Source organism: Aphelocoma coerulescens, chromosome 10 (genome assembly GCF_041296385.1).
Source record: "Aphelocoma coerulescens isolate FSJ_1873_10779 chromosome 10, UR_Acoe_1.0, whole genome shotgun sequence".
NCBI classification, from domain to species: domain Eukaryota; kingdom Metazoa; phylum Chordata; class Aves; order Passeriformes; family Corvidae; genus Aphelocoma; species Aphelocoma coerulescens.
The window spans coordinates 16,234,737-16,262,556 of NC_091024.1; the positions used below are offsets into that span (position 1 = coordinate 16,234,737).

The window sequence follows — 27,820 nt, forward strand, 5'->3', positions numbered from 1 at the left end:
AAATGTAAGTCTACAGCCAGCCAAAGTTGTGCCTTCTGCCTATGAACTCTGGAAATTATGTCTGAGTTGCCAGAGAACAATTGAAGCAGTCTCACATATGGGATGAGGATGCTCAACACAAGGAATTTGTGTTGCACCCACTTTCAGATTGAGCAAAAGTAACCCGAGAGCAGCTGTAAATATGCCAACTTTTAAATTGCTTCAAGTCATGCCCAGCAACAGTCAAACCTCCCTCTTATGCTATATGAGACCAGCAAGCAAATTTTCCCCATTTTTAACAATGTGATTAAGAATGTGAGCATGAGTGGGACAGATAAGCTGCACTGGGCACTCAGAGAACTAATACGGAAAATATTTTTCTTTCATGGAAAGTAGAAGCATCTGTCCAATCAAGCAAACCAAGCAATGATTCTGCGTTATGAAATACTCTTTTTATAACTATTGACATTTCAGTTGGTAGTGCCACATGTCAATAGTGGTTTTAGTGCTCACATTTAAAGAACAGCTTTCAGGACAGGATTCATCTAAGTTGACATTGTCTGATCAGCAGCATATTTCCTGCTCCTGTGAGCATATACATTATTTATATAGCTTTGCGCTAGAGAGTATTTGTGCTATTATAAGAAAAAAAAATTAAGATCTGGTATGTTTTCTATGTCTCAATGCAAAATACAAGCTTAGAATCACACATGCTTTCCAGGACAGTTAAAACTCTGTGTTAGGACTCTCTTCAGAATTAAGTCTTCAAGCCACAGTTATCTGGGCTTCTAAGCCTATCTGACCCCCTCTTTTCCAGCACAGTGCTTAACAGAGGAAGGGGGGAAATACTGTGCTATAGCATTTTCTCCAGTTCCTCCTCAGATTAATACTGAGCCCCAGAACAGAACCATTGGCAAGCCAAACATATTCTCTGATCATGTACTAGCAGATCACTGTTAATTTCTCCCATTTCTCACTTCTTCAAACTTTTGAGCCACTTCAGCAGCCTTCACTCCTGATGTATTCCTCCACAGCACCATTACATTCTTGAAATTATCAAAGAAAATTCATTACTTCTTATGCCATTAGTAAAAAATAAGTGGCAGCTGATTATGGCTTTTAAGGCTTCAACTTTAAAGAAAACATAAACTTTAATGATCTATTTTCAAAAGTCAATACCACCTCAACTACTGTACTTCAAACAAACAAAACACTGCATACCTACTTAGAGTGATAAATAAACGATGATACAGTTCCTGGGCATGAAATCCATACAGATAATTCCTTCGCATAATTCTGATTATTAGACATGATAATGTGACACTGTTGAAGGATACTAGACTTTAATAGAAGCAAAATAATAAGATGATTCACTTACAAAGGAAGATAATTATTTGAGAGTGCTGTTTTGCTAATAATCACCAAGTTCAGAGAACACCTGCAAAGAACCATCTTCACTTTGAAAAGGGGAGTGCAGTATTCTAAGCTGATGAATTAGATTACAAAGCAGAGCATATAGAGCAGAACACCTATAGAGGATCATCTATTGCTTCATCTAAAATCGGGTTTTATAATCCGCATTTGTATTAATTTAACTCATGACAGTATTTTTTTATCCTATTTAGAAAACAAAATGGGAAGGATTTAGAAACCTTCTCATTTTCTGTTTTAGTAATTTGATATGAGCTACTAGCACTTGCTTGATAAGAATAATTTTTAACTCATAATATAAACCTTACTAGCATACACCCATTTTACAGAAAAGAAAGTGCCAAGCATTTTACACAAAGGCACATCATTCCTGATTATTTCAATCCCATTTTAAAGATTTTTGACAGGGCTACCGAAAGGCTTGTCAAAGAAGAGGGAAACATTATGACATTCTTTCCCCATATCCCTTTCCAGAGCGTGAAATATGAGGGCCATTTCTAATAGAATCAAGGCTAATTTAAGAGCTGTTAATCTTTACTTTAAGGCTGCTGGAGCTGGTGGGGGGGTTACCTCTTGCACAGGGCAGCTGTTCATCAGCACACTTCTCTAGTCAGGTCCTAACACATACCCCTGTTCTTAAAACACAGACTTCCTCACTCCGAAGCCCACGTATTGCAAGCATGTACTCTACAACCTACAGTTAGCAGACACTTGAATTTCAGGACTGGGATGTTTGGGTTTTCAAGTGTCCAATAATTCAAAATGCTTTTAATGATTCTATTCCTTTTTAGCTAAAGGACAAAACATTTGATGTTTTTTAAACTGACTTCTGAAGGTGATTAAAAAAGTCTTTACTGACTTTTTTGGGGTCTGTTTCTACAAAGCAGTACTTATTTAAAAGAGTCACTTATCTGGTCTCCAGCAAGAACTACTGAAATTGATCTGCCTTTTCAGTTAAAGTCCAGAGCTTTTACACTTTACATTTGTTCAACAAACTATTACAAGTACACAATCCACAAGAAGTTGCATGATAACTGCAGGTAAGGTACAGCCTGCTGCACCCATCTGAGCCGTCCTGCTGAAACCCACGGGGCCACTCCCACACTTTTGGGATGAACAGCCTAGATCCAGTATGTTGGGGCACTGCTCTCCTAGAGACTCCGTACGAAAAAACCAGGTGTTCTGCAGTATCTGCAACAGGTCAGGAGTTGTCAAGAGAAAATGAGAAGTGTATGAGCTGGGGAATGAAACAGTGAAAAATGAAATATCTGCCAAAGAATAAACAACTCATGAAAATAATTACTCAAAGAAGGAAGTATATCAATAAAACGTGAAAGTTAAAAAAAGGTGTACAAAATCAAGATGTGTTCAGTTTGTTTTATTCACCATAATTACAGCAGCCAGAAGCACCTCTCCAGTTCACTGATCAAAGTGCCAGCCTGCCCACTGCTGAGGAACAGCCAGACGAGGCATGGAAAGGAGCCCCTGTGCATGTGACTAAATGAATGGATGGCACCGTTTTTTAACAAATTAGAGATTAATGGAAGCTGGATTGCTTCTAACAGAAGAACACTTCAAAAGGAGGTGAAGAAGAACCGAAGTTCAGAGATATTGATGAGATCTGCATCAAAATGCAGAGGGAGAAAGCTTCTGAAGCACTGATGAAGATAGTTAATATGATAGAAAATGAACAGAAATGGATATCTGATAGGAGAACTACCAATGTGAAATAGATAAGGTATGGCAAAATTGAGAGGACTTACGCTATTGTAACCCATAAATCATCTTTAGTTTTCTTCACAACCCTCTCCTTAATAATTTTGAAAAATCATAGAGAAGAGGCATATGGTAAAAATCAAAGGATATTCTGATAGAAGGAATTACTTAGGGATTACATTTTTCTGTAGCATGTTTCTGAACAACATGAAACACTAGACAACTCTTTCTGAGCCTCAGTTTTGAGGAAATGAGAAAATACAGTATTCCCTATGACAGCTTCTTGTCTCTCCTCAGTATCTGTGATGCATCTGCTGCATTTCCATTCAGTACTGAAGGGAAATAGGGAAAAGTAGCAAATGGGAACTGGTGCTAACAGAACCTGAAAGCTCTGACTCCAAGTCAAGTGCACTACAGGAGTGATCAGGAATGCTCAGCAATGCCCAGGACAGAAGAGACACAAGCAACAAGCGCAGGCAGCTGCCTTCACAGCTGGGAACATATCGGCGCCTGTGTGTCTGCTGACATCCCACAATATGCTGTAGATCCAATAGCAAGGGTCACCAAACCTTGCTGGCAGGGCCACTCCATTCAGTGAAAGTATTTGATTCCCAAATTTGATTTGGGAATTTTTCTGCAGTACAAGGAGGGAAAAACTGAGGTAATTCCGGATCCTCAATATCTTTGCTCACACAGTCAAGGTCTCGGAGTCCCCTCTGAAAAGGAGAGAAATTACACAATGAACTAGCCCCTAGAAACTCCTAAAGATCTCTGAGGAGAATGTTAAGAGAAGGGAGAAGTAACCACTCCTGGAGACTCCGTGCCTCATTTTCCTCAGGGGTCCTAGCCACTTTGTTCAGGAGGCAGGATCAGCTGGGACGAGCCTCTGAAGTTTGGGGGCCCATGGACCCTCCCAACCCACAGGAAGCTTTCAGATGTGCATTGACCCATGACAGGGCAAACACACCATTCAAAAGCCCTGGACATTTTCATTCTTTCTCCCCAGTCTTGTCTTCTTTGCTTCATCTGTATAACTGTTGGTCTTGCCATACATTCAAAGCTACACAGAAGCATTTGTTCCATGTTAGACTTTTCCATGCAGGGCTGGTATGCTGCAAAGAGCAATATGTGCAGTTTCATAAGGGGAAATAAGTGCATTATTTTCGCCTTCACAGACTTTAGCCCTTCCTCTTTAGCTGTCTAGTGATCCCAAACTGAAAACCTGCCAAGGCATTGCAATACAAATGCTTCATTGGTTTTGTCAACCAAATAAGAAAACAAATGTATTCAGGCAATCATTATGTTTAAATTAAGCCTGCAAAACATTTAACAGTATTAGGAAGGAAAAAATACATTGAATTTTTATATGATGAAATTGAAAGGAAAAAATATATGAAGCCTATTAAAGAAAGAAAGAAACAAACAAACAAACCAAAAAAACCCATCAGTTTCCCTGACACAAGAACTAGCTCTCATATCTGCCCCCAAAAATCCATGCAGGACCAGAGGTCTGTACAAAAGAGGAGGCAGTTGAAGTTCACATGGGAATTGCAGCCAGCATGGTAACCACAGGCAAGCCTGCCCTTTTGCTAAGTGAAAAAGGTGCTGTCTTTGTCAGGAGAAAATCAGAATATGTTTCATACTGCTATACCAAAACCTCAGACCTGATATAACTTTAGAGGTGCATCACCAATACTTTGGGAGCACTGACAATCACACAACCATATCATTACATTTGCTCACAGATACTTCTCCTTCTTCAAAGGCTCAAATACTTGTTTTCAGTACTTGCAGTGCTGATTCAAATTATTTTCCACCCAGCCCCTTAGGAGCTTTGCATTTTTATTTTCTCATTAAAACAAAAGGACAACTTAAGGAAGCACCAGCTTGGCATTAGTTGGTCCTACCAATACTATGGTAGTTTCTTAGTTGGTAATTATTTCATGTGCCATGATACTGAGTAGGACACAATCATCCAAAATTGTGAAATAATGTTCTGCCACATTTTGTATGCTTGTTGCTGGAGATGTGACAGATTACTGATGTAATCCAAAATCCAGCAAAGACATAAGAACAAACTTAAAAGACACTGGTAGCATGAGTAGCAGAATGCCTGTATGGTTCTTGCTCTGCTAAGTGAGGTGAAAAATCTCACTAGAAACAGGCCTAATTATTCTCCCTACTGATGAAGATAAAGTAATCAATAGGCAAGGACTGGAAAAGGCAGCACAACAAGAACGGCTGGTGTACAGAGGGTTTACAAGAGCCAGGAGTAGGATACGGAACACTGCAGTATCTTGGTGCTCACAGTGCTCTTACAAAAACCCAAGCCAAACACAACTAGGTCACATTTGAAAGCAGTATCTTGCCTTTTTAAAGGATATTAGTTTACTTCCAGGTTATTTTTTTTTTCCCTTATCACTAGGACCATTCAATATTAGCATGAATATTGTTATTCCTTTATGGCGATCCTGAGTTTTGCCAAAGGGGATTAGTGGGAGTGCTGCGCTGTGGTTTCCCCACTGGCATTAGGCAGTGCTGCACGTGTGTGCTGCAGGATATGATTCCATACTGTGTGCACAGCATTCCTACATGTGCAGGTCAGCTGCATCCCTCTGAGAGCTGCATTTGCAGCTGGGGTTTCCAGGCAAGTGATGTTCAAGATCACTGCCTGCAAGGCACGGGCAGAAAGGAGGGGCCGGACTGTCACCAACTGCCGGATTTCTTCAGGTCTCTCTCTGAGTTACTGTTTCCAAACTGGAATTGCTGGGTTAGGGCAGTCTTCCTCCATATCTGTGAAACCAATCCTGTGCTGTCAGTGTAATGCTTTGTGTTCAGGTTTTGAATAACTGCGGTGCACCATCTCCCCCTCTCTAATTCTCATAACAAACATGGTGGTGTCTTGACAACACAAAATTAAAAGAGGCAACACAGCAAATACAAAAGCTTCCCATCACATCACTCTAGGAAGTTTGGAAAGCACTAATTTTTTGAACAGTAAATACTAACCAATCCTTTCTCCTGGTTTCTGCATGGCTAAATATGGATCCTCATTTGCTGTCTCAGCATATTTTGTTCAAATGTAAGTATGATAAAATAGTTTGAGGATTAAGACTCGAGATCAGAAACTTAGCAGTGGAGCTTATAATGTGTTTCATGAGGTGTCAGATGGCCTGTAATGGAACATTTGGAGTAGAATTCAAACAGATCTGAGGTTGTAAGAGTTATTCAACAGTGAGTTAATGAGAGCACTCCTTTATAAAATGAAGAACTACAGAGTACTTTTATTGAACCATATATTTTTTGAAAAGCATTTACTATGGAAACCAAGTTCTATGAAAAGATCCAGAATATGAGGGAAACCACAGGTATGGCATCTGAACCAGCTTTCTGACCAGAGAAAAAAGTATTTTAAAGCCTGGTGGTAGGGGGTGATTGGATAGGAAGATAAAAAATCCCTGTTCAACAAAAGCAATGTTGAAGCTTGCAGTTTTTAGTGATAAAGAGCAAGCTGTTGCACTCCTCCTCTATATGCATTTCCCTTGCTTGAGAATATTTCATTATAGAGGGTTTTTAAAAAGACTGAGCCGTTTAGAGTGGTTTTTTCACTCATCATAGGCAATTGTAAGCTCTCCTGGTCATTTGCCTAGCTGACCTCCCTATAGAGAAGTGCTGGAAACAACGTTACAGAGACTAAAAAAAATCAGCTCCACCAGGAATAGCTGGATGAGCCAGTGGAGGCACAAAGTAGAAACTCTGCTGTGAAGTGGTACAGACCTGGTGCCGGCTCAAGAAATGGTCACAAAGCAAGAGCCTTTCACCTCTGGGAACCCAAAACTTACAGATTAAACTTAATAATTAATAAAACCCATCAGAATATGGATAAATGGGCTCTCACTGAGTAAGCACTCTACTCCTCAGCTAACAACACTGTTTATACACCTGAAACGTGCTTTCATGTGCACACCTGGAAGGTGATAATTTCCTTTATTCTCTGCATCTGCAAAAACAGCTTCACGCAAAAGGCTTAGTAGTTACAAGGTCACCAAGGTGTACTACCCATAAGTACAGTGTCAAAATATGCATTTTATGAAGAAGGAGGAGGGGAAACAAAGCCCACTTAAGAAAAACAATCTACTGGGTTTGTACATCAGATCTAGACGGAAAGCAAAAGAAAATCTATGCTGCTTTGCAGCTTCTTTTAAACCAGGTGAACTGAAAATGTGCTGAGCTACACATTTCAATATAATATGCCCACACCCAAAGGGTGCACAAGGAGTGGAGAGGAACAGGACTACATGTTCCTTTTTCAAATTGCACCTATTATCTAATATACCAGTAGAAACATTTCCCACAACAATGATATGCATACGCCTCAAATCCTGTTTATTTGGCAACCTTGATGTATACTTCATTAAAGCATTGCCTGGCATATCACCCTGCTAGCTTATTGCAATGATTTAGGCAAAAAACCCAGAGCCATTTTCTGTCCTCATTGTAAGCATAGCAAAAACCAAGTGTGGACTGTCATTTTCCAGATGAATTTACATAGCTTTAGAACCACAGACTGTTTACATGGATGACACAGACTAAAAGTGTTTGTCCTGCATCACAATACTCTTAAGTGAAGACAGCTGGATTCTATTCTATCAAGCACATCAATCAATGGAGCTGCCAACTAAATTCAAATGAAGAAAGCAGTTATCATTGAAAAAAGTCAAAGAAAAGGCAGAACTGGATGAAACTAGATCACAGACTGTGTTTAAAAAGTTTAAAAAAATATCCAGAACTGCTTGCAAATTGAGTGAATTAGATGTGAAAGAAAAACAAAACTGTTGCGCTTGGAGTTGGCAAAGAGAATAATGGCTCCATCAGTAACATCAGTCATTCTTTTCTACCTTCTCTAGGCTGGGAGGAAGCAAAGGGTACCTTCTGGGTGCTGTGTTGTTCCTGGTGTTTCTGAAGACCAGGCCTGCAAGCCTTCCATGGAATTCAGAAAACACTTCCTCTTGCAAATGATTTGCAGAAGACTTCATTGTGCGCTTGGAAACATTTATTTCAGATTACATCCAAAATGAGCTGCAGCACAGCCCTACAACTTTGGGTGTTCTGTTCTTCACCTCAATATCCTGTACGAGGGCTCTCAAACACCTTTGGCAAGTGGCACTGACAACGATGTGCTGGTTTCACTCCTCTAACAGAGAACTGTCCCAAACACCTAAGACAAACTATTTTGAGAAGAGCCATGCTGTGGGAGCAGTTAAAGAATTATGTAAAAAAATCACTCCATTCAGCTTGCAGCTTAAGCAGGGAGTGAAACAGAAAATATATTTCAACACACAAAAAAAGCTGGTAGGGACCTTCATATATTTATCTCCTGTGGCTTCTCTTTGGGTCAGAAATGACCACAGTGCCAAATGCATAGCACATCAGTGATTACCCAGTCCTATTTATAATTCCCATATGCCAAACAACTATGACAGAAGGCTCACCATAAACTCCCTCATTTTCCATTTATAAATAATACACAGTTTGCTGAAAGGATTCCACAAATAGTAGCACTGCACATCTGCAGTAACATAGGAAACTTAGCAAATGTGCATTATTGGCAAGTTTTTAAAATACTTATAGGCAAGTTTGTGGTTTGTCTATGGCTGCATTTAGTGCAGCTCGCATGATCCAATCTGTGCATATTTACTGGGTGTAATGTTACTATATTTACATTACTAGCGTATCCAAATATATTTTTGGGAGGGTAAAAAACTGAGGGAGTGGTGACTGAGTCAGGATCCCACATATTAGATTTCCATTTGGAATAGGTTTCCCAAGGCATCTAATTTCACTTGCAGCATTGTATGTCTGGGACTTCTCAACATCTAATTGATGGAAAACATTATGTCTGTGTTTTTATCCAATTCCTAAAAGGCATTCCCTTTATATGGTTATAAGTACTTCAGTTGGGTATGCCAGCAGACTTTTGGTATTGCCATACCAAAGCAAGCATGCTGGATTTTCCATAATGGGCATAAATTCCTGCAGCTGCTGGGTCTTGGCTTTTTTAACTATCGACAGTATGTCCAGCAATATACCCTTAAGAGTCAAAAAGTATTTGGGACATCAGGTATTTTAAATTAATTTCCTAAAGATCTGTATGGATCAAAAGAAATTCTTGAGTTAAGACTGAGTCCTGCAGGAATGAGGGAGAAAAACCCCAAAATATAAGGAAATCTCTTATTGTGTCAAAGTTGGCAGTAAGGAATGAGAAATATCTACAGAGAAGCCTCATTTGGTAACACTGAGTCCCTGTGTTGGAGAGGTATGTCAGAAAGAAGCATTTTGCTAGGGGAAGTAGAGGTATTTTTAATTGAAATTTACAAGGATCACATTCGCTCCTGATTTATCTCCTTCCAAATCACAGTTTACAGTAGGAATTACTTTGTCTCTGAACCATCAGACTGGAATCTGATTCTGCAGGAATACGATCTTCTAGAAGCCCAGGGATGGACAACTGCTTCATTATCATCTTCTTTCCAACTTAGACCAGCAGATTGGACCTAAGGGGGATAAATTACTGTGCAGAACTAGACTACAGCTGACATTACTCTGCTCTACGAAATGAATCACTTTGTTTGGACCTGGACCACAAAAAGGATCACTGAGAAAAACTGTTAATGAATTTAAAGGAAGTAGAAAACCAATGTCAATAGAAGATGTGACCAGAAAAAGAAATTAACAGGTCCACAGCAGCAGTTTCAATTGCAATTACCAAACCATCTCTTTGGGGTTTACTTTGCTCCAGCCCACTGGCAGGGCCAGCACAGGGCTCAGAAGGAGATATGACTTTTAGCTCCTCAGCAGGCTATTCAGCAGCTCAGTGATCCATCCAGACCTGCTGCTCTGATCAAGGCCCACCCATGCTACAGCAGATGAAAGAACACTCCAACCAAGGTGTTCCAATTGCTGTTCAACTTCTGAGTGGTAACAAACAGCTTACTCATAAATTACAGATCCAAAACCCAACAAACTTTTTACATAAGTGGGAAATAAATTACATATGTGATTACTGGAAACAAAATTAGCAATTCTGGCTTTGTATTCACTTTGCTTCAGGAATGTCCAATTCAAAAGCTGAGACTGTCAGAAGCTTGTGCCTAACATTAAAATAAATATGGTTTATAGACACTATTTGTAAGCTAACAATTCAGACATGCTTATTTTTAAGCTAAGGACAGTACTGATCACATTAAGACAAAGGTATAAGATCCTGCCATTGCTACAAATAACTCCTATTGACTGAATGTATAATGGCAGGACAGTTTTTCCCTATTTTCAGTATTTATGGCATTGAAAGCTCTGAAGAGTTACTGCTCAGGGAATGCCAGGATTTATTAACAAACCAAGAGTCCAAAAATCAGTATTCCAGGAAAAAAAGAACTATATGAAACTGCCATCTCCCACTTGCTGTACAATATAGACAAAATTCAATTAAACCCATGTAAACAAAGTTTCAGACACAAGAACAAAACCAATGATGCTTTTGCGCAAAAAGAACAGCTCCTTCGGGAAAAGATGAAATCAATATACTTAACCTTTACATTCCAGAGGACTGCCAAATCATCTCACTTTGGCAAGGATTCTCATGTCAACAGTCACCAATTAAATTAAAAATCCGTGAGAAAAATCTATTTACATTCCTTCTGGGAATGACTTTTGTGGATATAAATCAAACATCAGTGAAGGATAAGAACACAGTAACAATTCCTATAAATCCAAAGGCTTATAGCCTCCAACCAGCTAAGTCCATGCAGACCCTAAAAGCCAGTATCATGTAGGAACATTCAAGCAAGCTCCAAACGTGCTTATCCATGGAATACAAATAGCACCTCTAGCTCACTTATCAGCAAGGTTTCAGCTGGAACATGAAGAAAACAGTCAAAGATGCTGTGACACACTAAGTTGGAGAACCCTGGATAATACACTCCACAGGAGATCAGGCTTACTGTAAGGAAGCCTTTAATAGCTGATCAAGTGCTGACTGCACTTGGATTTTCACCAAGTGGTTCTGTGCCCTGCAACATGCAATCTGGCAATGCTGACTGCTGATGGAGATGAAACAAAGGTTCATCTTAAACAAAGTTTATCTTAAAATATATCAGCTGAGAGCATGGGAAGGAAGGGGGGTTCAAAACAGGAGAGAAGGTTTTCCCCATTCAGGGATTTCTTGAGGCACAGCTCTTGATTTGGCTCCCTATCTCCATGGGACAAGGTCTGAGAGACCATAAGTCAGAAGAGCACCAGGAGAGCACCAGGACAGATGCATGCTTCTCCAAGATCCTTAGAGAGATAAAGTTAACTCCTATTCCAAAGGATGCTATGCAAAAAAAAAAAGGCTTCTAGTTTGGGGTGAACAGGGCCATGAGCACTCTGGAGTGCAGCCTTTGACGGGTTCACTGTTTTGAGGGTGTGGGTGTGACACCATTTCTCCACATTTCTCTGGACTATTACAAAAGAGATAACACTTGCATTCAGTTTTTCCCCTTCAAAAATGCTCTGAATGGAACATACCAGTGTTTCCTCATCAGCCCATCACATGTGGTGAGCTCTTGGCACACACAACCAGCCTGTTTTCTCAAGAAAAACATACACACACCTATGCAAATACAGCCCATGGCAGGTTTCTTCAATTATCATGTCTCAGTCTCTCACTGCAAACCCTCAAGAAATCCCAATTTATACTGGCACTGTTGCTTTGCTACCTCCATTTTGTAGCTAGTGGACATGAGACAACTGGAATTAGATATGCCCTTGCCCAAGTCAGAGGAAAGTTTATGGCCAACTATGTTCTCATTAGCTTTCTGGCAGAGATTCTGGAACTATTGCTGGCCTGTACGTGCCTGTATTAGCAAATGGTGTGCATAATGTTCCTACTACATATCTAGCTGGAAGCTGTTCTGGCTATGGTTTCTGCCATTTTGAGTATTAAACATGCCTTTGACAGGTTTAGGTGAAATTTTAAAAACAGTCACAGGAAGACACACTCTGATTAATTCTACTTCAACTAATTTTGCTTCCAGTTCAAACAGGACATTATAAAAAGTCAAGTCGTGTTTGGAATATCAGAAACCACATTACTAAACTGAATGGTGCAATTTCAAAGCAATTAATACTTTGGTTAACAAGTCAGAGACCTTCAGACCCCATTTCCTTTCTGTGCATGTCAGTCAGGTTAACAAAACACAGAGCAGAAAGAACGAATTGCCTGGCTCGGTGTTCATCTTCAATATTCCTGTCACCGAGTCATTTACCTCTGCTGCTGACTTCACAGAACACCAGTGTCATCATGAGCTAGTGCTGGCTTAAAAACACAGATGCACTGCAACTCAAACCTCAGCTCTGGAGAGGCTGTCAGACACAGGAAACACTTATCTGTATTATACATTGATCCTCTTCAGCTGGACAGCAGCGTTACCTTCCTCTGTGTGTGTATGGGCCATTAAACTCCATTGCAGAGATTCATATTCCTGAGATACACAGTAAACCTTGGCTAAAGTGCAGCTGTGCAGTACAGATGGCAAGACCTGCAGTGGTAGGGCCAGGATGGTTGCTTTTTCTCTCAGCACTAACATCATAAACTGATGTATCAAGAATCAATCCTGTCTTCTCCTCCAAAAGTTGGATTTGGCACAGCTTTGTTAAGGAAGAAAGGGACAAGTCTTGCAGAGAGATAATAAAACCAGGCACTGCAAAGCAGTGGTTATTCTGCCTGCAGAATTAGCCTCTTTTGGGAAGGTGCAGGGTAGCACATAAGAAAGTAAATATATTTAGCATAGGTCTGAGAGTGAGAGAAACAGGGTCCTCTTCTGCCTGAATCTCTGCTGAGGAAACCTTTCTCTCCTTTGTAAGCACCTTCCTCTTGTCACTTAACAAGTAGAAAGACTGACTGAGGAAGAGCAGTAACAATGCAGGAGCTATCTGAAGAGGAGGCAAGGGTGGTATTTAGACAAACCACAAGTTCTCATGTTCATTATCTTCTCACCAAATGAAGTCTTTTTACCCACCTGTGCATTGTTCTCATCCAGTTGCCCTACTTCTGTTTATTATGTAGCATTCATTAACTGGTCCTAGGGATAGCAATTGAGAGTGAGTAATTATCTCCCTAGCACAAAGAATAAGGGTCAGATTCTTAAAGGTGACTGCTGGAGGTTTAAAAAAAAAATAGAAATGAAAAAACAATCAGGCCTATTTTGTCACTTGGTGGTGCATAAAGACAGCCTGGATTTAAAGACAGAGATATATTTTATTCTTAGTCTAAAAATTTTGCACTACCAAAGCAGATTTTGATGAGACACTCGCAGATTTCAGAGGCTCTGTACTGTCACTTCTCCTTTCCACCTAGATATGTATGACCACTCTGTGTGCTCTTTATTCAGGGTCAATTCAGGTAGCAGTGGTAAATCAGTTTTCACATCTGTCTCACTAAAACTTTAGCACACGTTCTCACACCTGCAGGTATTGTGATTTAAAGCAGCAGCACACCTGTGGGAGCACAGAGTTTACCGGAGACTGAAGGGCAGAGCTAAGGTCACTCAAGGATTATTCATAGGGCTGCTGGAACATACCAAGCTTGTGCTGTTGTGAGGTGGCTGCTGTTGTTACCTATGTTAGTTGTTCCTTATTGTAATACAAACTTTCCTAGCTGGAAATACTGCCATTGTTATACTCAATTTAGTGTTCCTCAAGTAGCCTCTTCATTAGTAATCACAGAATGCCACCAGTTGCAGTGGTGAATTACAATGGCCCACTGTAGCCTACCAGGAGTAATCTTAATCCAGAAAGTCTTGGACAATGTCACAAAGCTCTCCTTTGCAGCAGTGAATGTTTCAGATACTTGATTTTTTCCTTCATCACAAACCATAGTCTTCTCTCAAGACTCCTTCCTAAATACCAGAGTGCCTCTTTTGGCAGGGCCTGGCCTTCTGCATAGAAAATATTTTTCTTAATAATAAATATGACTGTGTTCTTCTATATAAACAATAATGTAAAAGGCTTTCTATTAAGTAAGGAAGGGAAGAGAGGCTTTCCAAAGTAATTTTTTGTGTTTCATGAAGCAGCAGTAAGGACAAGCCTGGATTTCGTGACAGGAGGATGGACAGAGGGAAAAGGATCACATTTGTGAAACATCTGATTAAGTTCTGTAGTAAGGGGGAGAGAAATTTGCAAAGTGTGCGCAATACAGTAGAAAACATTTTCTGACTGGAAATTGTAAGCATTAAGACAAAAAGAATGTTAAGCAGCATCAATCAACATTACTTGTTCCCTCCAAAAGCAGTCTGAATTGAAAGTCTATCTAAAAGCAGTACATTTCTTACAGCCTGGGTATCTACACAACAAAAAGTTGCTAATAGAAAGCAAAGCAGTTAAACTGAAGTGTCAGCAGGGGCTACTTTGTCCCACAGAAATTTCAATTAGCTGACAGTGCCAAAAGTTTCTCTATTTGCAGATGTTGCCAGCAGCTAAAAAGAAAAATAAGGAGCATACTTGGGAAACAAGTAGGACCCAGCGGGTCTGTGAAACAATTGGAAAGTTGCCTCTGAGGGAAGGGATACCCGGCATAAAGGACCCTCACAGGACAGGGGAACACACAGCTGAAACTGGGATTACTGGGACCAATAAGCAGCACCATTCCAGGAGTTTGAAGAAAGAGGAAAAGTGCTCCCAGCAGCAGCTGAGAGGGTTCTCTTGGGCTGTCACTTGCCCGTGTAGGAGGAAAAGCTCCTGTGCCCCTTGGACAGACGGCACTTGAGCAGCAGCTGCAGGTTTGCTCCGAGGCCAGGGATCAGTGCTTGCCCTCAGACCAGCAGCACAGCAGGAACACAGCCCTCTGCTTCTGCTGGGAGGACAGCTCCCGAGGCAGCTCAAAAACCTGCCCCAAAACTACAACAGAAAAACCCCAAGCAGTCGGAATTGCTGACCAAGGCTCATCGGACCGATTTTGCCGAAAGGGTGCAGGGCACATTCCCACACCACCATAGCTGGGAGCTGGGAAAGGATTTGCATCCCTTCAATTTCTGTGTCTTGGTTCTCCTTCTAGGGATGAGAGTGTTTCTCTGCCTTGCTCAAATTCTGAGCTACCAAAAACTGTGCAGTGCTTGCTGCTGACAGTAATGAGGGCAACCCTCGATATGATGACACAGATGGACAGACTCTGCTCAAAATTTGACATTTGTCATTTTTCACACAACTTGTGCAACCAACACACTCCCAAAGGACAGGCTGATCCTTACTGGCAGATATGACCCCCTTGAGACACTGATTCCTAAACTTTGTTTTTTCCTTCATACTTGGAAAAGCTCACCATCAGTTAGCTTAGCTACAAATAAGAGCAGCCAAGCTTATGCCAAGACTCATCAAGTTACTGCAAAATACCTTTTCATTTATACTTAATTTGACTACTTTTCTTTTTTTTCCCCTGGCAGTCACTATTGAGTCCTATAAATTAATCCTTGGAACTGTTAATGTGGAGTATGAGTAAGAAAGTAAATTTAAACACTAATTGGATCCTACATGAACCTCGTCACAGTAAGTACTCAACTAAGCTATGCCTCCTGTATTGGAAGCCCACCAAATCAGTCCTGAAATGGGCCAAACACCATGTGCTAATCAGGAATGAAATAAAATATTAATGAAAATTTCAGAGCACTGTGTAACATCTTGGCAACAACTTTTAATTATTAGTGCCCCAGAGATTCACTCTCTGTCTTGAGTATTTTTCCATTTGCTTATAATGGCTTTTTTTTTTTTTAAGATTGTATTTTGAAAGTACAACCTTGGAATCAGCAATCATCCAGTAAAGAGCTGAAAAGTACACAAGACGGTCCCAGGCTCTAGCTCTTCTGTAATGCCTCTGCTTTTCACCCCTATACTTTTATAGAAATCCTTTTGCTAATGGATGAAAAACAATTCCATAGTATGTATGCCAGTACAGATAAGTAATTATGAGAAGCAGACACACTAATCCGCCTTCTCAGAGCAAAACCAGGTTTTATGTAGCATGGATTTCATCAAAGTGTTTTTCAGGGGAAAAAAGTTTCTGTCTAGGCTCACTGTGGAAATGCCACTAGTTTCCAAGTAGAACTACAGATTTGCACTGTCATCCAGAAAGACTTCCAGAGATCTGAGCTGACAACTCCAAGCTCAGAGGAGTGGTTCATAATGCTTATTAGTAAGCAAATGAGACTGTGTTTAGGAAGCAAAGCCGAGATTCCTTTCCCCAGAAATAAATACATTTGCAGCAGGTAATTGTTAATGTCATTCAAGTGCTTCTGGAATCACTAATACTCTACAGCCAAAACTACCCCATTGCCCAAGCATTATTCAGCCTGCCAGCTGGGGACCAGGGGAAGGTACAGGACTGGGGCCTAGGAAAACATTGCAAAAAAGAGTACTAACAGTAAGAGTAATGTAAATATACCCTTCACGGGAACTTGGCTATGTGTCAATACCAAAGCACAGATGGAAACTGATCTGTAATCACTGGCAGAGGCCTACAAAGGAATTTTTTTTGTGGCTGACATTTTTAATTAAAACCTTTGTAATTATAACAATAGGATTTTGCAATGTGGCTGTTTACCTAAATGCTTTAAACTTCATTTACCACCTCCCCCTTCAACTGCCAAATTATAGCAAAATACAAAGGAATTAGGATTTGTCTTTTCCCTGAGGATTACATGGTAGCTGGCCAAGAGAGATTCACAAACACTTGTCCTAAGGAGTTAAAAAGCTCAAGAATGTAATGGTTAAAATTCTCCAAGATGAAAAATATTACTACTTCTGGTTCACTTGAGTCTGGAAGGATGGCCTTCTGTTCAGGGGACAATAGGAGTATTCCCTGGCTTACAGCCAGCTCATAATTCACAGAGAGGCATTATCAGCCAAAGTTAATTTTTTTTTTTGATTAATCATCTGCCAGAGCTTGAGAGTTTGTGGCTAATTGTTCCATTCTTGACTGCAGAATGAATTAGAGAACAATGTGCAGTCCGAACCCAGGAAGGGAAAACATAAAGCAAACCCCTGAGCACATAATGAATAGTTCAGATGAGTTGGGTACTTTGCTCCTCTGTTCATAAAGATGTGGTGAAAATCCACTGCTCCAAGGAACAGCACGTACAAGTGATAGATGTTAAATCCTACACCGTGTGCTCACAGGTGACTGGACTCATGTTGGACTGCCTGGTTTATGGAATAATAGGTTTAAGCAAGGAAGAAAGGCGAGCAGGATTACATTAGAAGGTTAACTCAGATTTAAGAAGTAACTGACTGAGGCAGCAGGTGTCCAAGGAATGATGAATGGGCAGCAACATAAAACAGACACCTTTCATTATAGGTGGATGAAAAATACTGTTTGAAAGGATATTACAGAGCAGTTCGTGTGGCTATCTCTCTATGCTGGCAATGTAAATTAAAGGTCTCTCAGTACCAGCTTGTGTAAGTGAAAGACTGAAAAACAAAATTCTCAGTTGCACCAACCACCATTGTTAGTGCCTTCCCAGCCAAATCATCACATTTCCAGTGTAAGGGCTTTTTAAATTTTTAAATTCTTTTAAATGTATTCTTCTGAAAAAAAAAAGAAATGTAACATCAAAAATGAAAATGTAAAACAAGAAAAATACATTAACACATGAGCCATAATACAGTCATTGTCCACGACTTCTCTCATTCATATCAATAACAGTATGTCTGCAAAAAAGGATGGAAAAAGATGAAAGACATATAAATATAATATACTGGAATTCTGAGGAAAAAAAAATAAGATGCATTCTCTGCTTGGGCTTCCTGTTTCTACTCAAAATGAAGACCTAAAATAAAAGGACACCCTTTTCACTGCCAACAAATAGAACTAATAAAGTAATGACCAGAAAGGACAGCAATGTTTAGATTAAACTTTCAAAAGAAACAACAAAGGTATGATGACCTAAACATAAATAAATACTCCCTAATACTATTAGATGCTTTTGGGGTGAAGTAACAAAGTTGACTGACATTAGAGAATGAACGCAGAACAGAAACAGTGACTCAGAGGAAAACACATCCTCCCAGAATCTGAGGAGATTCTGGAGCTCCATTCCTATGTAACACTATAAAAAAGGATGGGTAGGAACACATGTTTTTTAGCTCGCCATAGGCATGCAAATGGATGGAGGCACCAGAGATTGCTGAGCAGTTCAAAGGACCAAAAAGTCTATGTGAGGAACTACTAACACACTTATGCAGAACCTGGCAGCAAATGACAATCCATATATTCAAATATGAAAGAAAATGTGAACTTGTAGTAGCTAATTATTGCAGTCTTTTTTTACAAGTTACTCAGCCAAGCAACACATTGTCAGCACTGTACAAATCACACCAAGTTAGTATTTACTAGGGCTAATTTCAAGTGAGTAAGCCAAAGCAGCAAAAGCTTTACCGCAGTACATCACATTGCCAAAAACATTCCTGAATCAGAGGCTGTGTGTGCATAGATAATGACAAGAAAAAGGTCACACGTGTACACCTGCAAAAGAATTGGGTTCTGTGTGGAAAGCCATTTTCTATGGAGCACCTCCTTGTTTTCTTCTTTTCTCTGTATATCTCCATTGCTTTTAGCACTGGAAGCAATAAATTCCAAAATGAGCAATGTAGCTTTTGGGCCCGAATCCATAGAAGAACAATAGAAAGGAACATTAAAAGTTGCATTTCACTGATCATTTTTATGATGTGCAGGGGACACAAAACAGCCTTTCTCCCTTTTACCCTACTAAATGTTTTCTCTGTATGGGGTAATTTATATAATAATAATAATGACTACAACTACTGACACTGAATTCCAGCACTTCCTTAAACAGTGGAATGAACTACAGGTTCTTATACTGGATATGCTACACCATGGAAATAGAAATAAAAAACCAGAAGATCAATCTGACTTTCCTTTACAAACTGAAGAACAATATAAAGAGCCTTCTCCAACCACCAGCCAATTCTGAACAGAGGCATTGCTAAAAGTATATGATTAACCTTCAGCAGCCATTTTACAATGTAAGGAGTGAACACCTCATCCTTTCCCAAAGCTCTTCACTTGACAATGCATCTGTGCACACGGGTGGCCTCTGGAGCAGCAGAAGAGTCCTCTGTTCCCACAATGTCACTGAGACAGGCAACAGCCATGGGGACCATTCCAAGAGAACATAAAGGAGACTTGCCAAAGGCAGTTTAGCAGAGCTGATACAACAAACACCACTTTGGCTAGGAAATTTTCAGTCCCATACAGAAATTGCCCTTGCATCTTTTGAGTGTGTCTCCCAGAGCATTCCCGTTCAGATCAGGAGGGTGCTTTGCAGCAGTTGTCCCCATCACTTCCCTGTGCTTTGGTTTGCATCAGAGTGGCCCGAGAGCATGTGAACACAGTCCCTTTCTGAGGAAATTGGACTGGAAGATGCCCTCCCAGATAATATGGAACTCACTGCAAGAAGCTGCCTGCTACCACACCTGGTCGACTCCAAAGTCAACAAACAGACCAACCACAGTATGGATGTCAGATCCTCTGGGGCAAGTGCTATGCAGTGTTAGATCCATTCTCTTTCACTTGCATGACTCGGCAAAGCAGACATGGCTTTAGTGTTCTGGAGTCTTTACACTCAGTCTACACCAAGTTCAGATACAAATAAGTTGTAAGTATGTACAGAGAAGTTTGCACACAGTGTAGCAACATTAATAAAAACAGATACTGACACATCTCCAGTAAATCTCCCTCTGGCTCGTGGATAAGGCTAAGAACTTATAATTTCCTTTAGTAACACTGCTAATGTAAGAGATAAAACAGAGAGAAAAGCTATTCTGGGGAAAAATCAGAAAATTATTCTGCTACTATATGGAGAAAAAAATCACAGTACAAATACAGAGTCTAGGCAGTACAAAGTTTATGACATCATGGCTCAGCACCATTCAAATACTTTCATCCTTCCTTTAAAATTAAATGACAGCTTCATACCAACAGACCTGATATATTCTGATACACGGTACAAGATCTATGATGCTTACACACATAGGTCAACATTGCAAAAAAAAAAATACTGGCAATTGCAGCAGAATATAGCCAGGCTCACATATCCACTGTGTCCATCAGCAAGGTGAAATGAAAAATGGCTGTTATGCAAATCTCCATAAACATTCACTGCCTCTTTCAGATAATCAAACACTTTTTTCTGTCACTGAAATTGCAAAGTGACAAATTCCCTGTCTGCTTTGTGTTTGTGTGTAACAATAAATAACCAGCACGTGCCCCGGGGCCGGGATTTCACGAGTCATTGAGCTTGTCACCAGGTGAGTGTCTGTCATTAGCCACAGGCAGAGCTGCTGGGAGACACATGCAAGGACAGCTCTGAGGGAGTCACAGGTGAGCGATGCTCATGGCACAGTCAGGTTCTGCAGTCTGAGCTGTGAAGGGAAGAAGCAGCATCTCACAAATCTCACCCTGATCTCAGCCACGAAGGGCTGACCAAGAACGGGGCCTTCTCACAGCTCCAGGTGAGACTCCACCCAGGTGCAAGTGTGGACAGATAACCCCTGAGAGAGTTTGAAAGATGAGCAGCTATTAGACAAACCGAGTAAGGAACTTCGAGCATCTTTACTACTTTAGTCAATTTCCAGCAATGAGGAATTGTCTTTGGTTTTGGTGCACAGAACAGACAACCATGGAACAGAGTCAAAAGAACACTGGAAGATGTTTCCTGTGTGATGTGAAAAACTGGATTTAAATCCCATCCATTAGAGTGCAAAACAAACCATTTAGCTAATTCCATTGTGAAATTTAAAATTCATGGTAAAGAAATATATTAAAGACTTTTTCACAATCACAAGAAGATGAAATATAGTTAAAACATGCATGTGAAATGTGTACATTTTCCCTACAGAGATAATAAATAAGCTAAATAGCTATTTTCTTCCTAATTATTTGCATAATGTGATAGGATAATATATGCAACTAAACTCATAAATTAATCCTGAAGATTTTTTCATGTGAGCTATTTCTGAGTAGAGTCATATTGAATTCAACCATAAAATAAACATCAGTTTATTCTATAAAATATAGCACAGCATGATAAATGCAAAATTATTTTTACTGCCTGTTAATCCACATACATTGGAATTGTCAAGCTTAGCGGGGCAATAGTGCTGTGGGTATTGTTTGAAGTGTAAGGATGACGGGGCCTGGAGAGCTAAAAGGGATTTTCTTGTACAAGTATTTCCTATCTTAGTGAAGGTAAAATTCTCTTTACTATGACCTGTACGTTTTCTTTCAGATGCATCAAATACTTCCTCCATCTTTTATTTAACAGCCTGATACCCACGTCGCCTGCCAGTAGAGCAGTGACAGACTGGGATGTGAGTGCACACAAGGATCACTTCCTGATCAACCATGGCTCATCCAATATGCCCTTCCACACTGACACAGGACTGGGCCATAAACTTGCCCAGGAGGCTCCTCTCTCTTCCAGAAGCCACTCTGCTTCCAAAGGCATTTTTCAGCCTGTTACAATGGGACCCTCAGTTATAATTCCAAAATGGGTAGGCAGTGTCCAAGCCCTTGCTACACAGCCCTTAGGATCCACCAGCTCCTGAGGCGCAGGGTATGTACAGCCGTGAGTGCAGTTCCTCCCAGCTTCCCTGTTTTTTAAAGCAATTTCTGCAATGCATGAGCTGAGTGATAAAGTTAAATGTGCAAAGACACTTCAAGCTCCACCAGCAACCCTGATATTTATAGTCAGCCCTTAGTAAGCACAAATGACTCTGACTTCAACATTGACGCCACCTCTTTATCAGCTTAAATATTTGAGGATACTCAGACTAGAGAGTTTTTATTAACTTAATACAAACCTCAAACAAACGTGCCTAAATCATCACCACCTGCTCATTGACAAGAGCCTAATTCCTCCTCCCCCATGTGTGAGACTTCAGACCTTTTAACATCTGAGCATTGACAATGTGACAGTTTTAAACTTACATCATAGAACGCTGACACAGTGAATGTGCCAATTTCAAGATGACTGCCAGGAAAACATAAACTGTTTGACATTTAATAAGCTTGTGTTTTCATAGAAATACAATGTGTTCTAGATGGTTTGTTTCCATGAAAACACATGGTTCGAAATGAAAAATAGTTTTCTCAGCACTAAGCACCAAAAATAAAATTTAAAAAATCATCTGACAAAAACGCACTACAAATCAAGTAGCTTAGGATTCGCATTTATATTAAGTAACCAATGAAGTGTTAAATAGAACAGCTCATGGAATTATTCTCACTTCTTTTAAAATGAGGAATAAAGATATTTTTTGAAAATCATTTTAAAGCACCAAGAGTGCTGCATTTGATAACACAAAGTAAAGAGAACTTACACACAGAGAGGGCAGTTTGGGAGAACTCTATTACCCCAACTTTATTGGCAAATAGTCTGATAAGATCCTAGTTTCTTTCCTTATCAAAGTTAATACTTGTATAATAGAGTGAAAAACAACTAAATATAGTATGCTGTACCACTGTGGGAATAAAGGAGAAGCTACAGCACTTGACAATGAACAAAGTGGCTCTGAAGTGGCTCTTCTGGCTCGAAAACCAAGGGCAGCTTTTCTACTGATTCCAAAAGATACACAACTTCCCCATTTTTTTAATGTCACTGCACCTGTCTTTGATCCTGTCTTTGAGAGAAGTTTTGTGAGGAAAATGAAGAGTGCAACAATTAAAGAAGTGAAGGCTTCTTGTTAAAAGAAGGTTGTTTTTATGAATATGATATGTTCAGAGCATAGACAGTGTCTGATTTCAGTTGGTAGTTGCTGTTGCATGCAGATTCCTAGAATATCCTAGAAATGGTCTTTTGAAAGAGGCTAAGAACTTATGCTCTGATTTTATAATCTGTGTATGCTTACCTTGATGCATGGACGTAGAGATGTGATGTGTTACGATCTCACTGGAAGCAAACAGAAGTTTCAAAGATTTAATGGACCAAATATGAAATCTGCCATCATTCAGCTCCTGCAGTCTTTCCTTTACAGGTGGTTTGATCCCCTACGTCAGCTGAAGCTTCTGTTTCTCTTCCTGTCTAAGAGGTGCAAACGTATTGGATCGGCACACACCTTTTAGGCAAATGGTCACTACCTCCTTTCCTCTTTGTGTTTGCTCCCCCTTTCCTTTTTCTTCTCTTTAAAGCTCTAATAATAACAGTCATAATAGAAATATGACCTCAGAACTATTTGGGAGAAAATGTGCATGAAACACAAAACCCAAAGAACCTCTCCATTTAACTGTGTGCAGTGATCACAAAAATATGAAAAAAATGGGAAAAAAAAGAAGTTAAAAGCAGACAACACTAACTTCAGCCAAAACTACTTAAAGAGTCAATTAAAAGCTCTTTTCCGGATTTATTACCCAGCAATGAACTAACCTAATAAAGAGAATTTTTTGGAGGTATGTCACTTAGTACTTGCTTCCCAAATTACTTTTTTTCTTTGGGCAAATGATATTTACACTTTGGTAATTTATCTGTTTAGAAATAGAAGCATTTTTAATGACAAGTGTCTAGGACAAAGATTTTGTGTGGGGATTAGCAAAGGGACAGGAAAGGGAAGGGAATATTACAAACTTTTGTAGGGGATACTACAGTCCTCAACAGTGGCCCAAATCCCACCAGCAGGAGGGATCCATGTCAAACTTACACTTTCTCATTCAATTTATAACTCCTGAATAGACCTTTTGGTTGACAAAATGAGCACTATCAAGTCTGATTTGGAGAGAAGCATCATGGAGACTCCTATGCCAGTGCCGTGAAGTCATTTGGACTATGCAAGCCGAATCTGACACAACAGAACAAATAGGATTTACGGGATGGCCTTTGCCCACAACAGATATGCAGAGAGTCTTTCCTGCTTATTCAGAACATACAGTAAAAGATCCATCACACTGAAATGCTCAGCTTTGTGATTTCAGGATCTGCAGACAAGAAAATAAGCAGTTACATGTAAACCTTCCCAGTGTACACTTACCAGAACACACCACCACCTACTAGGCTGGACCCCAAGTCCAATGCTGATTTGATCCGGAGTGAGGAAAGCAGTTTATTTATAAAGCAGGTGCTGGGTTCCTACCTTCAGTGCTGTTGTACAACCTCCCCTCCAACACCAGTGAAAAGCAGCAAATGAACCCACAGTAAAGTGAATTTCTTTGTAAATTGGGATTGCCAGGTATTAGTTTCACAAAGACTAACAGTAACTTCCCAAATTATTTGTTCTCAAGTTAAGGCTCTCTGTCTCTCTCTTTTAAGGTTCCCTGCTAGAACGGGGATTTTTTCGTGTCAACACAGCTAGCTTCTCAAAGACAAAATGTTCCAGAGAAATTTACATTACTGCTTCTAAAGACAGGATTTCGTGCTAAAATGTACTCTCAAAACAGCTGACAGTGAGGTGGTGAAGTCCTGTTGACAGGACGTGGAAATTTAAGGTTGAAGTACCTGAACTGCCTCGTTTCTAGGCCAGCTCTTAAAGTCATGCCACCACCATCCCACGTGGAGGACGACTCACCCTGCTCTGAGTTAACAAGGGGTTTTCTTACCTCCCTTCTGAAAACTGCAGGAAAAAACTGAGACTATTTCAGTGGAATATTTTTTGAAATATATAAAGCTCTGTTTAACAGAAAAATTATTTTCAGCCAGCCTTTAGTACCCTTATGTCCTCAAACAGCATGTAAAATTGTCTTTTTGGATGTCCCCTTTACTTCCACTTTTACTTCAAGGACCATAACTCTGGACTAAGCCACCAATATAGGCAGGAAAAAGGAAAAAAGGGTCAGAGCAAAAGAAACGTGAAGACTTTAAACAGGAAACTTGCCTTATCTGTAGAAGTTGCCTTTACAGCCAGCAAGAATCACACCCCGTATCAGTTAGGTAACAGTAACAAAGATAACGAAACAGCTCTTCAGACAAACATTGGTGGGAAGGATGGTTATCAACTGATGGCTTTATCTAAGAGGAAATCACTAAATGCCTTTGGTCATGTAGCGGCTTTCTGAAACCAGAGGTTTCCCTACCTCTGTTGCACAGAGATTAAATAAAGGCTTATTTGAATTTCCAGAAAACTGCAAGAACACCACCACTCTTGTGAACTGGCTTTTGAAGCTGGTGGTAAACACCTCAAAAAAAGAAAAAAAAAATTAAAAAAAAGAGAGAGGAAATTGCTTTGCTTTGAGGGTGTGCCTACTCTGTTGTATAGCAAGTGACAGTGCTGCACCTCACAACTGATAGTTTGTGTTCACTTTAAACAAAAACCTCTCCTACACACAGGGGAAGCTAAGCCAGGTAACAAAAATGTCTCATAAGTCTTAGTTTTTCCAGCTAAGTCATCATCCTCTTGGTCAAGGCTTCCCATTTAATTCACTGCTTATGTTTTTACAGTAACCCGTTGAAGGTTCAGTTCAAGTTCAATTCAAGGATTTTACCATTAATGGCAGTAAGGTTAAGACAGGAAGCTTCCCAAAGTCCCAGCTGCAATCCCTTAAAACAGTAACTTCTATTTAGGTGAGATCTATTCCTTTGATCAAGTGAACTGTGAATTCAAGAACAAAGTAATTTAAGGCAAGGTGACTGCAGTAGGGTTAAAGACCAAATCAAGGTTCTACTATAGTGTCTTATAAAAGTAAGAGATAAAATAGCAATGGATATTTACACTGAATTCAAAGGTGTAATTACACTGGAGGATGTAATTCTGTTACTGACACTCTCTCTCCTCCCCTGCATAAAACATATTTAGAAAAAAGGTTCTTTCAATACTGTGATGCTCTTTTCAATGTGCACCAATCAGCACATCAGTATATGCCAAATCACACATATTTTATGTGTGAATATAGCTTTATTTTATAAAACTATTCTTTTATAGGGCACATACAGTTAATTCAAAATAATTTTAGCATTACAGAAAAATTGTGCCATTTTGTCTTATTGTGAACGCGCTGTATTTTTTTCTCATGTTTTCAACTGGAACACAACTACTAAGACACAACAGAAAATTTAACTATCCCTCTATACTAAACCAGAACCAGGCACCATTTTTCCTGAGTCTTTCAGTTTAATGAAGAATTTTGCATAAGGAATTTGTGTGTGGGCATAGTTTGGGTAAGCAGATGACCATCATCCCACTGCTTGTGCAAATTACAAAAGCAGGTGACATTTAAGAACGCAAACTTGAACCACAGTATCTTTCACTACATTTTGATCCACGTAAACCTCAAAAATCACCTGTATTTATAACTGTAACTCATATCTGGCAAGATTTCTGAAGTGCTGTCTGTACAGTTCTCCCTCCTTGCTCTCCCACTCCCCCCAATTAAGCAATATACACAAAGACATAGCATTTTGTCAGTACAGCTCAAAACTATTCAAGTGTTCTGTAAACAAAAGAAAAAAAGTTGAATTTTAAGGAGTCTGTGTTCCAAATTCCCTCAGGATTCTATTTCATTTTGGGTTAATCTGTTTCTATTCCTTCTTTTCAGCTGCAAGTTTTAGTTCTTTAGACTGACCCACACTGCCCTTTGAAACTTTTTGTCCTTTATATTTCATCATGTTAGGAGACTCAGAGGGAGAAAAACCTGACAAGAAAAACTGTATTTAAATTAGGAGCTTTACAAATACTATCATTTGGTCATAACATTAAGAACAAGCTCCTCATTATGAGCTGGAGTGATTACCTGATCTGCCATAAGGAGCTGTCTTGGTTGCTGTCTGCATCAGACTGTGCTCCCAGCTGGGGTCAACATTTAAATAACTCTAGGTTGATGTGCTTAGAGAAAAGCTGCAAAACTTCCAATATTTTCACAGTCCTAATAAGCTTAGCCATCAACATACATTAAAGAGCCCTTTTCAGGTTCAATAGTTGTGTCAGGATGGCAAGTGCACAAGTCTAGCAATGCACTGTCAAATAAATGAGTCTATTAGGAATGATGGAATCAGTCCCTGGTTTCAAAATTCAGATAATAAAATGTGCTTTTTTTGGTTCAGATACCAACCTTGGAGAAGTCCCTATGACTGAGCTTGCTCTAGAATCATTAGAATTCAGCTTTACTACAAAAAAATGTAGCATTGTATTATAAACAATGTCATGAAGTGAAATGAATCTAAGCAGAAAGCTCCACAGATTCTTCTCAAAGTGGGAAAAAAGGTAGCAGTGATACATCCATAGAAAAAACCCATCCACTTGGACTTCCGATCTTTGAACAAATGGTATGAAGATCATGTTTTAATCCCAATTTTAACCCTAATTTAATCCCATCACTTTGCTGCATTTGGTGGCAATCTATTACAAAGACTCACCTTTCTATAAAGATTGAGGTGACTTCAAGAAACTGCTCAAATCAAACCAAATGAGTCTTGCACAAGTCTTGTTTAGAAAGTACAATTATTTTTTCGGAATCTATTACAAAGGATGTAGTCAGAAGTACTTCCCTGTAAGCATAGCTAGAGCTGGCTAGACTCAGACTATTCAGAGCCAAAATATGCAACCCATATATTAAAGAAGAAAGTCATGAGCAGTAACACTTCCTATTTACTTTCACATTGTTTGCATTGAAAAATATGCAGAATACGAAAGTAGATTTGGAGAAGTCTCTTCTGTCAGTTTTCTG

The 27,820-nt window shown here is 39.7% G+C and overlaps 1 protein-coding gene across 40 annotated transcripts in view; it reads right to left on the reverse strand.

Moving 5' to 3' along the window:
* The window catches only part of RORA (RAR related orphan receptor A), a 480,592-nt gene that overhangs the window by 72,909 nt on the left and 379,863 nt on the right, over positions 1 to 27,820 (reverse strand). For 5 of the 40 annotated variants that reach the window (XM_069026318.1, XM_069026317.1, XM_069026315.1 and 2 more), the window contains one exon: positions 23,083 to 23,123. The exons of the other annotated variants lie outside the window; for them this stretch is intronic. In XM_069026318.1, the coding sequence (XP_068882419.1) occupies positions 23,083 to 23,092 (10 nt within the window). In that variant the 5' untranslated portion in view covers positions 23,093 to 23,123. The remainder of the gene's footprint in view (positions 1 to 23,082; positions 23,124 to 27,820) is intronic. 40 annotated transcript variants of the gene reach the window in all.